Source organism: Prionailurus viverrinus, chromosome B3, assembly GCF_022837055.1.
Source record: "Prionailurus viverrinus isolate Anna chromosome B3, UM_Priviv_1.0, whole genome shotgun sequence".
Lineage (NCBI taxonomy): Eukaryota > Metazoa > Chordata > Mammalia > Carnivora > Felidae > Prionailurus > Prionailurus viverrinus.
In genome coordinates this window covers 37,485,381-37,500,450 of record NC_062566.1, presented here as the reverse complement: position 1 = coordinate 37,500,450, position 15,070 = coordinate 37,485,381, and the positions used below count along the sequence as shown (strand labels likewise).

Genomic DNA, 15,070 nt, shown 5'->3' with positions numbered 1-15,070 from the left:
GGGATGCTCCGTGCAAAGTGTTTACACAGCATCTGGTGCATAGTAGGGATGCAGTAGATGTTTGCTGTTAAATCATTGGCCAGAAGCCACTTAATTTTCTTGGGTCGTTTGGATCTCAAAAACCGAACTGTGGCCCATAGGCTGGTCTCCAGCACTAAGATCCTTAGTACCATTGTACGGCTGTGTGTAGCAGAAGCTATGGGAACTTATGAGACAAGCAGTAGAGTTGGGAGGGCAGTTTCCTGGAGAGTTCTAGATCCATCCAGCTTGTCATTTTTCCTTCTAGATCATTGCCGCCCAGGAAGAGATGTTGAAAAAAGAACGAGAACTGGAAGAAGCGAGGAAAAAACTGGCCCAGATCCGCCAACAGCAGTATAAATTCCTACCCACTGAGCTGCGGGAGGATGAAGGCTAAGGCCAGAGCCAAGATGGCGTGCCCCAGGGAACGACTTTGCAACAAATAGTGTTCCTGAGAAGCTGGGACTTACCTGGAAACTGCCTGCCTCCCCTGGGGCCAACGCAGAGCCCTGAGTGCTCATTCTCACGTCTCTGTCCTGTCGGGCACCGGCTGCATGATCGTGATGTCACACGGTACAGTGTCCCACCCACAGCTCCTTCGCCACCTCCCCTCATGCCTCACCGTATCTCAGGAGAGAGGGGCACACGTTTCGTGAACTGTTACCAAAAAGAAGAGAAGTCAGTATTATGTCGTTCTCAGACACTTTTGCTTTTGTTGGTCCTTCTCTAGGCCTGCTCCTGGGCCTTCTGTGAAATCTTAAGAGGAAACAAAAATAATGGCTTGGGGGAAAGCATTGATATCCTAGAGATTATTCTCCCTCTCAGGAGAAGATGGAGGTTGGAGTTGGACATGGCTAATAAAAGCTAGAAATGTGAACCAGTGTGGACTCCAGGAGGGCCACTGCCGTCCTTCTGTATCTCAAGCACTGGCTCACCCAGAGGATGGAGAATTCCTGCTCCCATTTGCACGCTTTCTTGCCTCAGTGTGTAAGCTCCTTGTACAATCTAGACCCGTCTTGTATTCTGTGGCCCAAAAAAACTGAACGATTATTTTTTTCCTCCGTAATCCAAAGGGCAGAAGTATGGGGGACTGTCAGGGCTCGGTGAGCAGAGGCTGGAATAAAATGTGTGGGCTCCTTACTCTGCAGAGACTTTTTCAGTTCATACAAGTCCCATGGCCTCTGATGACAAATCCATGTCCTCCGATGACAGTCCCCTCGACACCCCCTCCGGAGCATCCGAGGTGGGGATTCAGCTAGAATAAAGCACTTCCTTGGTGACTGCCAGGTCCTACCCGGGGTCCTCTGCTCTCAAAATCGTTAGATTTCAGAACTGCAAGGCATCTGTTTCAAAATCTGTCCCCTGCCCTCCATCCCAAGGTGCAAATTTGTTCTGTGTCTTAACATTCTTACAATCCAGATGCAAACTGAAATCAGTGTGAACCTTTAACAAGTAGACTTGCTCACTCTCGCATCTTTCAAGGGAAGGTATATGGTACATCCAGAATCCATCTTCCTGATGCTGCACCTCCCGAATTTCGTATTACTTTCCCTCCTCTCTTGTTTTGCTCTCCTTTCAGATCCCTTTCTTTAAAAGGGCATTTTAAGGCCTTGAATTTACCTTTAATCTGAGTCTTTAATCAGAACAGTACATGAAGGACGAATGACTCGTGGAATAGATCCGAACGCCAGGTAGCAAGCGTCCGTGAGAGAATTCATGAGGGGAAGGGAAGAAGATGGTAACAGACGTCCATGGGTTTCAAAGCTGATAACTGGATGCTTGGGTCCTCAAAAGGCATAACTTTTAGACCTTGCCCCCTGGTCCTGCTTTAATAGACTCTAGCCTGTGGCATAATTTTAAAATTTAATTAAACCTCTGACCGTTGCCCGTATTTATTAGAGACTTGCAAGCGCTATACATCAAATTTGTTTCCAGACAAGTGGAAAGTTAGAGGAAATACAGTACAAATAAAAAGCGGAGAGAGTGTAGGGCACTGGGGGGATGTGGGTACCAGCTCTGAAGAGGAGGGAGAAACAGAGCCCTGGCCTCTCAGGAAGAAGCTCACACACTCTTGGTTCTCCCTGAGTGTAGCTAGTACAGCTCTTCCTCCCTGCCCTGGGCTGTACCCTCTCAGACCTCAGGATGAAAACTGAGGGCCCCCTGGACTTGGCAGGGATGAAGGTTCTCCCCGAGAGATGTTCCCTGGACAGGCACAGGGTGCTGAGACTCTTAATCAGACCCAAAGGCTCAGAGTCGAGGTGTGTTAATGGCCTCATGTAGCAGGACCCAGGGAGCCCCTCCATGGCCCACCCTCCCCATATTTTCTTCCAGGCTGTTTGGTTCCCTCTCCTCTTCCCACCTGTCCTCTGTCACATCCTGGCATCCCAGGAGTGAGGCAAGGGCAGACAGGGAGTTCTCTGTCCCTGCCTCAGTCATTGAAAACCTCTTTTGCGTTCGATACAGAAAACCCTTCAGAGAGAGGCAGCAGAGAGGCCTGTCCTTTACAACTTGAGAGAACAGGCATGAAACCAAGCTTGTTCTTGTATGACCTATAGAAATACACTCTTGTCTCAAGTGTTCTGCTGCTAGGAGCTTTGGGGAAGTTGGTTCCCAGTTATCATTATCACCGGGCGTGGTGCTGGTTTTTCACCTGTCCCTTCCTCGTCCACACTGCAGACGTGTGTGTGTGCATGACCTCGTGGCTGCCTTCATCTCTTCCCATTTCATCAAATGGTCGAAAGACTTTGCTTCAGGAGTTATTTAGTAGGCTCTACAGCACATGATCCCAAATGGCATTGAGGGGGCTTCTGGTTCTTCTTCAAAAGGAGCTAAGGCAGATATGACTTGTGTTTGGGGTGTGAGCCTTCATTGAGGAGCCTCTAACAAGAAGATGGTTTCAGGGTAAAAATGGTCCCAGGCCTGGAGCATAGAAATGCTTCTGTCCCTGTGAAGGGAAAGCAGGTGTGTGCCCCATGAGGGGAACTGGCACTGGGCTTTGAAGCTTTTAGCTGATCTTTGTGCCCCAAAATTTCTATTTCAGAAGGTCAAGAAAGGAACCTGAACTGGCCTTAAGAACTGCTCGTTGATTTGGGAGTTTGGATTTTGTTTGGTTCTGCCTTTCAAAAGTCTTGGAGTGTAAGGATGCTTAAAGCCACATTCAGTTAAGCAGCCAGCCCTTATTTAGACTGGCGGTGCCCCAGCAGGTCAGTGTGAGCAGAACCTTGAGTCCTGGGCAGCTGTGCAGTCAGGTGTCATGGGGACCCCAGGCCACCTACTGAGGAGCCACGTGGTCTTGAAGGATGAGCCACCTGAGCCACTGCAAATGCTTTATCACAAATACCCTTAGGGCTTCTCAGAGGCTTTCCCTATGTGCTTTCTGGGTGTTTCATCAGTCTGTGAGTTTCTAGTAACCAAAGCCTATTCTAAGCTTATCAATGTATTAGTACCAAATTTCACCATCCCCCAAGACAATGAACCCCACCACCAAAGTAATCCCAAGGCCGAAACCTCATGCAGGAACCAGGCTGCAGGACGATGGTGGTAAGCAAGCTGTGGTCTCCACTCCCCGGGGACTTGAGGACCTCCCACTCATAGGCCACCTCCTCCTCCTCCTCAGCAGTGAACCCTCACATCTCCCCAAGCTCTGAGGTTCTGGGTCATGGCAGAGCCTCAGGGGATTCTGGCTTTGAGACCCCAGGACAGACTATGAGCATGTTCAGTTCTCAGACTCATGGAGGAAGTGTCCCCGCTGCTGACCAAGGGAGTAGCCACCTCTGAGACCCTTAGGGGAACCCAAGGAGTTGGTGACAAATGTCCCCTTCAGGCTAAGAGGCAAATAGAATTCAGAAACCCAAAGATCCTAACAGCTGTGCTAGGGGCTCGGGTTCCAACTCCCCAAGGTCTCTTCCAGGTGCTGGCCTCCCCAGTAGGGGGCCTCGGGGGAAAGGTGTCTTTGTCCACAAGCAAGGTTCTGCCACCTTTAAAAGTCCCTGAGATGACAACTCCGTCTTTCTGAGCGTCTGCTTGGTATGTTTATGGTCATTAGGAACAGGCATGTGACAGAGCTTCTGGTGACTCTAAAAAAACACAATGAAGGGACATTTCTGTACAAGAGGTTGGGATTTGGCCTTCCTCTGAGTCCCGCTCGGCCTTCCCTTAAGCGTCGGCCTCTCCTTGTTCCACAGTGCATGAGTGTGGGTCTCCCTCCACCACCTTCCCACCTGGCTGCAAAATCTAGGAGCAAACAGGAAAGTTAAGCTCTGCCCTATGTCATAATGTCTTTATTGATCTGGTCGCATAAATTATTTTTTTTTAATTCACCAGAAATAAACTTTTAAAGGAATGAGCCTGTGTGAAAATGTCCTGGGAAATGGAAGGAAGGTGGGGGAGAGGGAGGAGGATGTGCCCTTTTTTTATGGGCGAGAAATTCTACCTTGAGTACAACCCCGCAGTTAACCAGGCATGTGTGTGTGACAGGAACGAAGTTCGTGTGTGTGTGTGTGTGTGTGTGTGTGTGTGTGTGTGTGTGACAGAGGCAAAGCCACAGGGACCACTGTCTATGTAGCTTTGCTGGCTCTGGAGGAAATTCAGAGAAATAGACCATAAGTAGGAAGATGATTATTTTCCTCTGAAAGAAGCAGGCCCCGTGGACAAGCAGCTTGGAGCTCAGTGACCATGGTGTGGTACCCAGCTGACCCTGCGTTACTCTCCGACCCTGAGGGGCACCTGACCCAGGAAGATGAGCTTCACCTCTGACAGCTGAGGCTGAAATGCAACCCACAGGGATTGCACCTTCTCCTCTGTGTTGGGGGGCGGGGGGAGTGCAGATGGCTTGGCAGCATCCTTGTGGGGGGAAGCCACACTCCGAAAACTGTGAGGCATTTCTACTCTGCAAGAGGGCGATGTCAGAGAATCACCACGGCAACGGAGAGTGTGCCCGCCCTGTCTCACAACTAAGAGGATTATTTCCCTCCCTGAAATGGTGATGGAGGATCTCTAGGCAAACTGGTGATTTGTTTCTATCTTTGACTTGACGGAAATGGGGCTCAGACTGCAGATGGCCTGAGGTGCAGTCCAGGAGGGAGCAAGGGGAGCCAGTGTTCCTGTGGCCCCCTACGTTTCCTGCCTCCACAGCAGTGGGGAAGGTGCTGTGGCCGTTTGGCGGAGGGGCACAGCAAGAAGGCGGCAAGGCACAGCAGTGGGAGGCGAGGGGTTGGAGGCCGGCTATAGGAATTCACATCCTCTGTGCAGCTAAATCGGGCTGGCCCACAAAGACCTGAGTGCCCCATCGCCAGCTCTGGGAAGGACACTGGAGACCGTAGAGAAGGTCACCAACACTTGAGCCAGGGCCCTGAGCAAAGAGGCCAGAGCCCTGGAGTTGAGAAAAGCCTCACGAAGAGGGCATTCGGCCTGACTCCTAACGGGTAGGAGTTTTCCCGGTAGAGAAGAGGCAGGGGTTAGCATTCCAGGCACTAGGGACCACCCCATGCAGAGGCCTGGTTTCTGAAGGATGGATCGCTTAGGGGAACAAGGAGGAAGTTGGGGCTTGGGGCATGCGGCCCAGAGAGGAGGGCGGCCAGGAACACCGCACAAGGGCCGCTGCATCCGGCTGGGGCACTGGGATTGTTATCAGATGAATCCCTCTGCAGGAAGCTCTGAGAACTCGTGATCGAAGCGTGGAGATGTACTGACAGAGGTCAGCCGCTCAGGAGTGCGTCGGGGCCCAGGCTGTTGTGCCAGAAAACTTGAGAGCAAGGAAAGAGGGTGTGAGCCGAGAGCCTCTCCAGCAGGAGATGCCACAACAGGAGGGACTGACTTAGAGGGGAGCGGATAGAGCACTCATGTCTAGATAACTAGTTTATTGAACACTTAACACATGCCAGGAACGGAACTTATTACCCTCTGGAATCCCTACCACATCCACACAGAGCACGACACAGAGGCACTCCTTTATTATTTTAGAGACGATAGGGCTGAGGCACAGAGAGGTTAGGTCACATAGCCGAGGCCACACAGCCGGCAGAACTGGGATCTCCCAACCGCTGTGCTCAGATCACGCAGCTTGTGAGTGGCAAAGCAGATACTCACACTCGTTTGTTTCCAAAGCTCATGCTTGTGACCAACAGTATATGGAGAACCTGGCAGGCTGGGTAGAAATTAGGCAGAGGCAGGGGGAAGGAACCTCAAGGGCAGAGAGAACCCCGTATGCATGTGGCAGAGCCAGAGACATGCTGGAGGGGCTGCTGGGCAATTCGGAACAGGACAGGATGGCAAGTCCTCAAGTGTGTGGAGGCAGGGGGCATCCCAGGAGTCACTGAGTGCCTAAGGAGCTTGTTCTTTAAGGTGCAGGTTCCTGAGAGCCAGCCTTGGCTTTACTCCCACCTGGCATCTCCAAAATCCTGATCTGGGGTCTCTCTCTCTCTCAGACCACAGCTCTTTCCTGAGTCTAAAGCCCCATGCTGGGGCACCTGTGTGGCTCAGTCGGTGAAGCGTTGGACTCTTGATTCTGGCTCAGGTCATGATCTCACAGTCCGTGGGATCAAGCCCCGAGTCAGGCTCTGAGCTGACAGCACAGAATCTGCTTGGGATTCTCTCTCTCCCCCTTTCTTGACCCCTTCCCCGCTTGCTATCTCTCAAGTTTTAAAAAATCGTTTAAATAGGGGCACCTGGGTGGTTCAGTCGGTTAAGCATCCCAACTTTGGCTCAGGTCATGATCTCACAGTTCATGAGTTCAAGCCCCACATCAGGCTCTGTGCTGACAGCTCGGAGCCTGGAACCTGCTTCCAATTCTGTGTCCTCCTCTCTCTCTCTGTCCCTCCCCTGCGTGTGCTCGCTCGCTCTCTCTCAAAAATAAACATTAAAAAAAATAAAATAGTTTAAATCTCCAGTGCTCAAGAATGTCTCATGGTGGAGAGCAATGCAACTGTGGGTTTTTATTTGAACATTGTCTGCAATCACAGGGTGTGATTGCAGCAGTTTCGCTAACTGAACCTCCCGAATGAGAAGCCCAGCCCCGGGTCCTCTGTACTGGCTGGCCTGGAAACGGGGACAGAAATGCCCTGTGGGGCTGGCACCTGAGAGGGACAGTAATGGGGCCCCAGCACTTGGGGTCACAAGAAGAGCTTCCTGTCTGCTTGGGCTTCTCTTCGCTCTATGTCTTATTTTTAGAAGGAGAAGTTTGATTCTGTGAAGCCCCGAACCGAATGTTGAGACATGCTTTCTGTGCTCACCAGAGGGCAAACAGCCTGGGTCTCGGGGCACCCCAGAGTGAGAAGGGGTTCCGACTGTATTCTTGGCACCCTGAAATAGGACGTTCAGAGGGATCAGGGAGGGAGAGGAAGATGGGCTCCGGGCATGAGAAAAGGTAGAAAGAGAATAAGGGCACAGTCCTTCCCTCCACAGATGTCAGACCTGCCGGGAGAAGGCAGTCTCCTTCCAGGGAGGTGAAGACGACACACATTGCTAGCCCTTGGGCCGAAGGCTGGGAGGGTGCAGGGACTGGGTTCTGGAGGGGCCAGGAAGCCATTAGGCTGGGCAAGCGGGAGGAGTAGGCAGAACATTGGGGGGCCTAAGCCTGCAGACGAGGGAGGGAGACGGGAGGAGAGGGTGGACCTGAAGAGGCCTGACACTGCAGGGTAAGTAGAGGCAGAGGCCTCGGTGTGGCACGCTTCTGCCCCTCACAGGCTGTTCCCAGGTTACAGGGAGGAAGGCCCTCTGCACCCTTACGGCCCTAGTTTATTGTGCATCCTGGCTGGTGTTGACCCCAGGGGGCAGTGTGGTTCCACGGGACACCAACCAGGCCTTCTTGTTTCCCCTGAGGGAAAAGGGGCTTTCCTCCTGCAAATACTTTTAAGAAACAGAGTATTAAACTAGCGAGTGCCTTAAGAAGCCTCTGTGAGATGTCTTCAGGCCTGCAAGATAGTCGGGTACGCTGGATATCTCCAAAGGAGCGTATGATACATTTGGCCTTAAGGCACTTTTCTTTTCATTCCAGTGCACTTGGAGGGACAAATGTCCCACGCAGCATAGCCGGGGACGCTCTGCTCAAGGATCTGTGGGGAATGACTGCCCCCCCTCCTCACTTGTCACATGTGGCACACCCTGTCTAACATTACTAGGTAATATTTCGTCTGTGCAGCAACCTCATGTAGGTCCTAGGCGGGGATCACATCTTGGCACGTAGCTGCCCCGGCTCCTAAAACTGAGCTGTGGATATGTGAGATATTTCCTAAAGACTGATGACCCGGGTGATAAACTTGAGACCATGTCGTTTGCACCAGTGTTTACGACCTGGGGATCAGCTGTTTTGGACTCTGGCTGATTTGAACTCAAATAGGCCAAAGAAAAAAAAATGTGTTCCCAAACAGGGCCTACACATGACAGCCACCCCCTTCCTTCCCCCACTGCCTCCCAGGGCCCCACCGTGCCACAGGGCAACATTATGGTTAAAACGGTTTCTCTGAAAATTGCTCTCCTAGGGTTCCCTTCCTAACACAGCTGCATGGAAACATCTTGACCCTAAATATCCTGAAACCTCCTGGTAACACTCCCCCAACATGTGGCAAAATCCAGAGGATGGTCTCAGGCCGGAGGGGGTTGTTAATGAAACGTTGAAAGGACTTCGTTCGGATGCTGTGAGTTGATCCCTACAAAATGGTGCCCATGGCCCAAATCCCAGTGCAATGCAGAGGCCATCTGGTAGAAAGGGGAAAAGCTGGGGTGGGAGGAAGGGGTTTCTTAAGTTTTCTCCAGCAGCTCCATTGCCTCAAAAGGGCACCTGAAATTCAATTCCCCAATCCATCCTTTTTTTTTTTTTTTTTTTTTTTTTTTTTTTTGCCACAGAAGGCAGCACCGTGAAGTGAAAAGAACACACACGGGGGCTCTGGACTATAGGTTGACCTAGTTTTAAGCACATCATGTTGCTTCCAAGCCCACGGGGATATACATTGGATGGACCTTGCCCTTTCTCTCCCCAGCATTTGTTTTCCCCCAATGGGGCTGCAGCAACATTTGGGGCCAGTGGACCCTAGTCAGGGTTGGGCATGACTGGTCCAAGGACACCACTCCAAGGTTGGTGATTGGTTCTGGAAAAACCTGATATGGCCAATCAGCTGGGAGGCAATGTCTGCTGAAGGCGTTAGCCTCTCTCTCCCCCACATCAATAGTGAAAAGAGAGGCTGCTTCTGAGCACAGCTGAGCCAGCCTCGGGATGGAGCCCATCCCAAGGATGCACGGTGAAGACAAAGAATCTGTGTCTTTGGTGACGTGGTCGGCCAACTTGTCTAACTCTAATTCTTCCAGAATTCCCAATCCCTAACCAGTACGTCCCTACCACGTTGAAGCCTGCTCAGTCTGACTTGCTCCCAGCACACTGTGACTGACCCCGGCCAGCAGTCATGGTGGAAAAGAGCCACAAGCATTTGGCCACGTATTAGGCGCTCGGCAACCTTTTGCTTCCCCTTTCCCTCACACCTACGTAAAAGTGATCTTGAAATGTGGCCAAAGAAAACCCCATTTCTTCCACTTTCAAGAAGCAGCTCAAGTGTTCTCCCGCGGGCCTAACGTGGTGCCAGACTCATAGTGGGTCTTCGGTTAAGTATTTGAATGACTCTTAACCCATGACACTCCTCTAGAGTATGATGTCAGTAATGTCTGGATTTCAGCTCATGGCGTGCGTGATCAGGGTGGAAAAGATAACAGACAAATTTGTTGCAGAGGTCTGAGTCCTGTTTTTGGACTCTGGGATGATCAACCGGAACACGGCTCTCCCCTCCCCCACGCCCCCCACTTCCTCCACCCCCAGGCTCCCTCCCTCCCTTTCAGATAGACATCTGCCACTGGTGAGCTCAGAAGTCTGGCCAATCACCTACCAAGCAAACCATCTGAGGAATGTCTGGTATGCAGGGTATGCAATATGGTGTAGGTTTGTTTTTTCTGTTCATCACTTGGCAAGGAAATCCTTCACTATTTTGTCTGGAGGCATTAGCGTGGAGCTGAGGACCCAGGGAGTAGGAAGTAGGGACGGGTAGGTAGGATAGTTTTCCCTCTTCTCCTGCTCCCAGGACTGCACAGTACCATCCTCAACTTGGCATCCCCCAGCCAGCACCCCAGGCACCCCAGGAGAAGTCAAAGTGAAACAGAAGTAGCTGTGGCAGGAGGGGAAGGCATTTCCCCGGGGAGGAGAATAACTGAAAGCCACAGGGGAGAATAAGGCAGGGAGGAGGCTGAGCTACCACTGAATGACACCGATCAGCGTACTTCAGTGTCTAGCTCCTTAGTTTTGTGCAGGGGACCAAATCCGGCCGGGAGTCATGAGACCTGGGTTCTAGTTTTGGCTGGGCGATCTTGGGCACGTTTCTTCACTCCATGGAACGTCTTTTTCATCAGTGAACGGGCCGTCTGTCTTCTGCCGTGACCTCAACTGAGCCTGGATGAAGGGCACCCCTGATGTTTGACAGCTACCAGTATTTTTGAGTATTAATCATATACTAGGAGCTCCTCTAGGTACTTCATAAGTACTGTCATTTTCTTCGCTGGAGCTAACACTCACTACGTGCTTGCGATGTGCCAGTCACAGGTCTCAGAACTTTATTTCCATTGCTTCATTACATCCTCATTACAAACCTACGAGGTAGATACCAACCCCATTTTACAGATGAGGAAATTGAGGCACAATTACTTTCTCCAAGTTTATACAGCTTAAAAAAGAGCAGATGCAAGCAGTGAACCCAAGGCTGCCTGGCTCGGAATTGTATCTTCAACCACTGTGCTCTGTTGTTATTCATGATTCATTTTTCGTTAAATAAAATGGTATAACCTCTACGGACAATGAAACTCAGAGTGAGAGAAGCCATACAATTTGTCCACAGGCTTTAGAGCCAAACCTGGATGTGTTGGTCAAAGTTTTTCCACCACTGTGGACCACTTCTCAACAGACCTATACAGAGAGAAAATTCTTCAGACTCTCGAGGCAACCCCAGCAGCTGGCTGGGTCTGATCTTGGAAGTCCCGTTTGTAACCATGATAAGGATGTCCAAATATGATGTGCGATAAGGTCAAATTCATGACTCCTACAAATAGTGAACATGTGTCAAAGGTTTATTTAACTTATGAAAGAAGGAACCAGTAAAATGGCAAGGTTCATTCAAAAAATAGAGAAAACCATTAATCACCCCTGAAAGAATGCTGGGGTAAGTTTGCTAAATTGCTTACAAGATTAATTACCCTATAAGGCAACAAAAACATAGCCTTTGGGTTGTAACCTATTTTACCAGCCAAAATCATGGTGCCTCCAGAAGACAGGAATCACGTGTGACTATTGGTCTCATGCAATTTCACATAATACAGTGTCCCATTTGCGAGGAAAAAAGGAATAGATCCCCAGAGGGCTAGATAAGAGTTAAATGACTCTGTTAGAACACACCCCATGCAGTCGTTCTTTTGCCTAACTCCAAGTTTTGGATCCTTAGTCTAAACACAGGGCAGTGAGCTGATGACCGCCCAAAGCTGTTGTAGCACGATGTTGTAAAGCATGGTGTTTAGAATCAGGAGACGCCCAAGTTCCAATCGAGGCCCTGCCGTTTTGTGTGCATGAGCAAACCTCTATACTCTGAGCCGTAGTTTAGTCATCTAAAAAGATTCTTTTTTTAATTAGGATAACCATACTTTCTCTTCGACCTCACAGAATTTGGGGGACGATCAAGTAAGAGTGAATATAGCAGGACTGGGTCAGCTCTTGCTCTGGCTTCTGATTTAAGGGGAATCAGCCCCTGGCCATCACGGGAGGTCCTTGTTGGAGGACTTTGAACATGGCAGGATAAATTGCTAAGCCCCTAGTTCCCTGTGATGCTCCAGCAAACACAGGTGCACCCAAACGAGTATGTGCCACCTGCACACGGAGCCAGAAAAACATGTATTGCGAAAGACTCCAGAGACCTAGGGTCGTATTCAGGGTTCAGAGCTGCTGGAAGGGTCCTTTTGACAATGCAGCTTTGGAGAGACACAATGACCCTGAGTCGTTTCACCGACCACCCCAGGGTGAGCTCAGCACTAGACATATGTCAGCCTTAACTGCGGTCTGGCAAACCCCTTCCCCCAGATGGTAGGTATTTTAGGCCTGGCAGGCCACATACAGCGTCTGTTGCAGAGTTTTGTTTTTTATTTTTGTTTTTGTGTTTTACAGCTTTTTTCTTTTCTTTTACAACCTCTTTAAAATGTAAAAGCTATTCTCGATTTCCTGGCTGTACAGGATGAATGTGGCCCGCGGGTCGGAGATTACCGGCCCAGATGTGAGTGGCTTTGGAGTCCAGAGAACTGGCCCTGAATCATGCTTTCTTCATTTTCCAGCTGTGTGCGCCCGGGCAAGCTTCCTATCCCTCTGAGCCTCGGTGTCCTCACTGATGAAATTCTTTCAGGAAATACCTGCTGCTCATCTACTACCTTGCCAAGCACAAAAGAGGGTTTATGAAGCTAAAATAAAATGTAGAGGCCCCGGTATGTGAAAGGGGTGTGGCCTGAGGTACATCAGCTATTGCTTGAGCCCTGAAATAGCTGGGGTTGCCCTGGGCAGAGGACCCTAAAGCGGTCCATGCTCCATGAGGACAAAAGTTCCATGACAATGTCCTGCCATGAGGCAGGGCTACTTGACACACCCCAACGACTCTGTGAGTCTGACCTGCAGCCAAGGTCACTAACCCCCCAGAGGAGTGTCCCGCTCCTCGTGGTCTGACAGCTGTTGCCCATGCAGACGGCACGATGCTTCTGGTGGCCTCCTGGCCCCCATCCCTGTGCCCAGCTCAGCCTGGCGTCCTTCAAAGCAAAGCCGTTTCCCCAGTCCACTCAGGGTGAAACTTGTGCCCAAGACACCAAGACCTGTTGTCTGCCATGTGCATTAGGCCTGGCCCTGTTTACAGACATAAAGACTGAGGCTCAGAGAGGTCACCCAGCTGGCTCAGGCCACAGCGTTCATCAATAGTATTGATAGAGAGAGAGAAGTACAGCGAGTCTCCGTAAGGCTGGTCTCTCCTGTGACTGCAGTCCTGTACTCTTACCAACACCCCTTTATGGCATTTTCTTATGGCCATAAGATCAGAACAGTGAAACATTTATGCTAAGTATTTCCAAGGGGATTTTTTGTTTTTAATCTCAAAGGCTAATGATTAACTCTTATTAAGGAACAAATTCCTGTTCCCATCCTGGGGATTCAGACCTGGGGCATTTCTGAGCTGGAAATACGCAGGCTGTCACTAATTCTCTGATTTATCCTCCATTTGTTCCTGAAAAGATTGGATAAAAAAAAATCATTACATGATTTAACATCATTTAAAAGAAATTTGTGTGTGTGTGTGTGTGTGTGTGTGTGTGTGTGTACATGTATGTATGTATGCATGTGTTGAGGTTTTCTGGGGTTTTTATTAAGTTTTTTTGTTTTGTTTTGTTTTGAGAGAGACAGAACGAGTGGGGGTGGGGCAGAGAGACAGGGAGAGATAGAATCTCAAGCTGACAGTGCAGAGCCCGACATGGGGCTTGAACTCACTAACCGTGAGATCATGACTTGAGCTGAAACCAAGAGTCGGATGCTTAACCCACTGAGCCACCCAGGCGCCCCTAGGGGTTTTCGTAAACAGCAGAATTCTTCTGCAAAGAGAATAATGCGGTTTGCAAATTTGGATTTTGGCATAGTTGGTTTTCTTAATTATGTCTGTAACTTGAGCTACTGTTTCTTTAGTGACAGTTCCTAAATTCCCACAGATGGAGTTTGTACTGTGTGAAAACGGACTCTTCATTTCCACTAACCCTGTACTCCTTTTGTACTTTGAGAGGAGCTGGTTCGCACACACAAGGAACACCAGTGTGGCCGGCTTCCCCCAAGTAAGAGGAAGCCCTCGCTGGTCTGAGTCAGTCAGGTGCTCACCCAAACCCAGGGAGGCTACAAAAAGGAGTGTGTATGGTTTAGACGCGTCCAGACTTCCCACTGATCCCTGGCACTGTCCTCTGCTGGCCGAGTCTCATGCTTCACTGCCTGCATTGCACAGTGACCAGAAGGGACATAGATGTCCTTGCCTCTCACGATCTCCTGATCAGCGGATGCTCTCCCAAGGCACAAAACCCCCTCACCCACACCCTGTGAATCTGGAAGGATGTTTTGTTTTGTTTTGTTTTGTTTTGTTTTGTTTTGTTTTGTTTTGTTTTGTTTTGTTTTTAAATGAAACTGCAGATCAAGACTCTGGCCCGAACGGTCATGTTGATCTGAGTTGAGCTTCTGTTGCTTTGCCACCAAATGAGACCTGAGGAGCAAAGCTAGCACAGTGCTTACCGCAGCGCCTCGCCTTGTGAGTGGTAAGTCTCCGATAGTTCTCAGTGTTTGTGGTTGTTAACACCAGCTTCGTCCGTCTGCCCGGAGTCTGTGCACTCCTTCAGTGGGGTAGGCGGTTGTGAAGGTTGGCCAAATTGACCAGTGGAGGGGGCTTCGAAGGTGGCCCATAGCCCTGACGCCCCATGATGTAACCGTGTCATAGCTCCGTTGCAGTCTTTCCAGTGAGTCCAGCTCATGGTTGGGGTACCAGTGGGCCCGACAAACAGGCCATGGTGATATGAGAGACAGCAGCGACTGCTCTTGACCAGGTGTGTGCCAGGTGCTTGGCACCAACCACGCCAGGAATCAGGAAGCCTCTCAAGGTGAAGGAAGTTCGGTCGGGGCGGGGAAAATCATGGAAGGCTTTCCAGGAAGGTTTATGTCGTCATTTAACAAATGCTTGCTGAAAAGAGCAAATAAATACTACATTGCCAAGAGCAGCGACTCAGAGTCCAAGGACCTGTGTTCCTGACCTTGGCTCTGACACCCTTGCGGTGTCTTCTCTGAGGCTCGGCCTTCCCAGCTGTAAGACGGGGGATTTGGACCAGATTGGCAGTTCTCACCTTGAATTCTCTTGGAGGCCAAGGTTTTCAGAAGGCCCCATGGGCAGGGGTACGTGAAGGGGAAGCAGAAGGTCAGGACCCCACACCTGCTTCGGAAGAGCGGCTTGCATCTGCTATTCGTACAGGGACTCTGTGT

General features: G+C 50.3%; 1 protein-coding gene across 5 annotated transcripts in view; it reads left to right on the top strand.

The window, feature by feature from the left end:
* The window catches only part of TLN2 (talin 2), a 456,802-nt gene extending 442,478 nt beyond the window's left edge, over window positions 1-14,324 (top strand). For 4 of the 5 annotated variants that reach the window (XM_047863106.1, XM_047863103.1, XM_047863105.1 and 1 more), the window contains one exon: window positions 287-4,360. In XM_047863106.1, coding sequence (XP_047719062.1) covers window positions 287-415 — 129 coding nt within the window. In that variant the 3' untranslated portion in view covers window positions 416-4,360. Of the gene's footprint in view, window positions 1-286; window positions 4,361-13,729; window positions 13,744-14,320 lie in introns of those variants that run through there. The other variant, XR_007153041.1, reaches the window with a different exon arrangement.
* The last annotated feature ends 746 nt before the right edge of the window (window positions 14,325-15,070 follow it).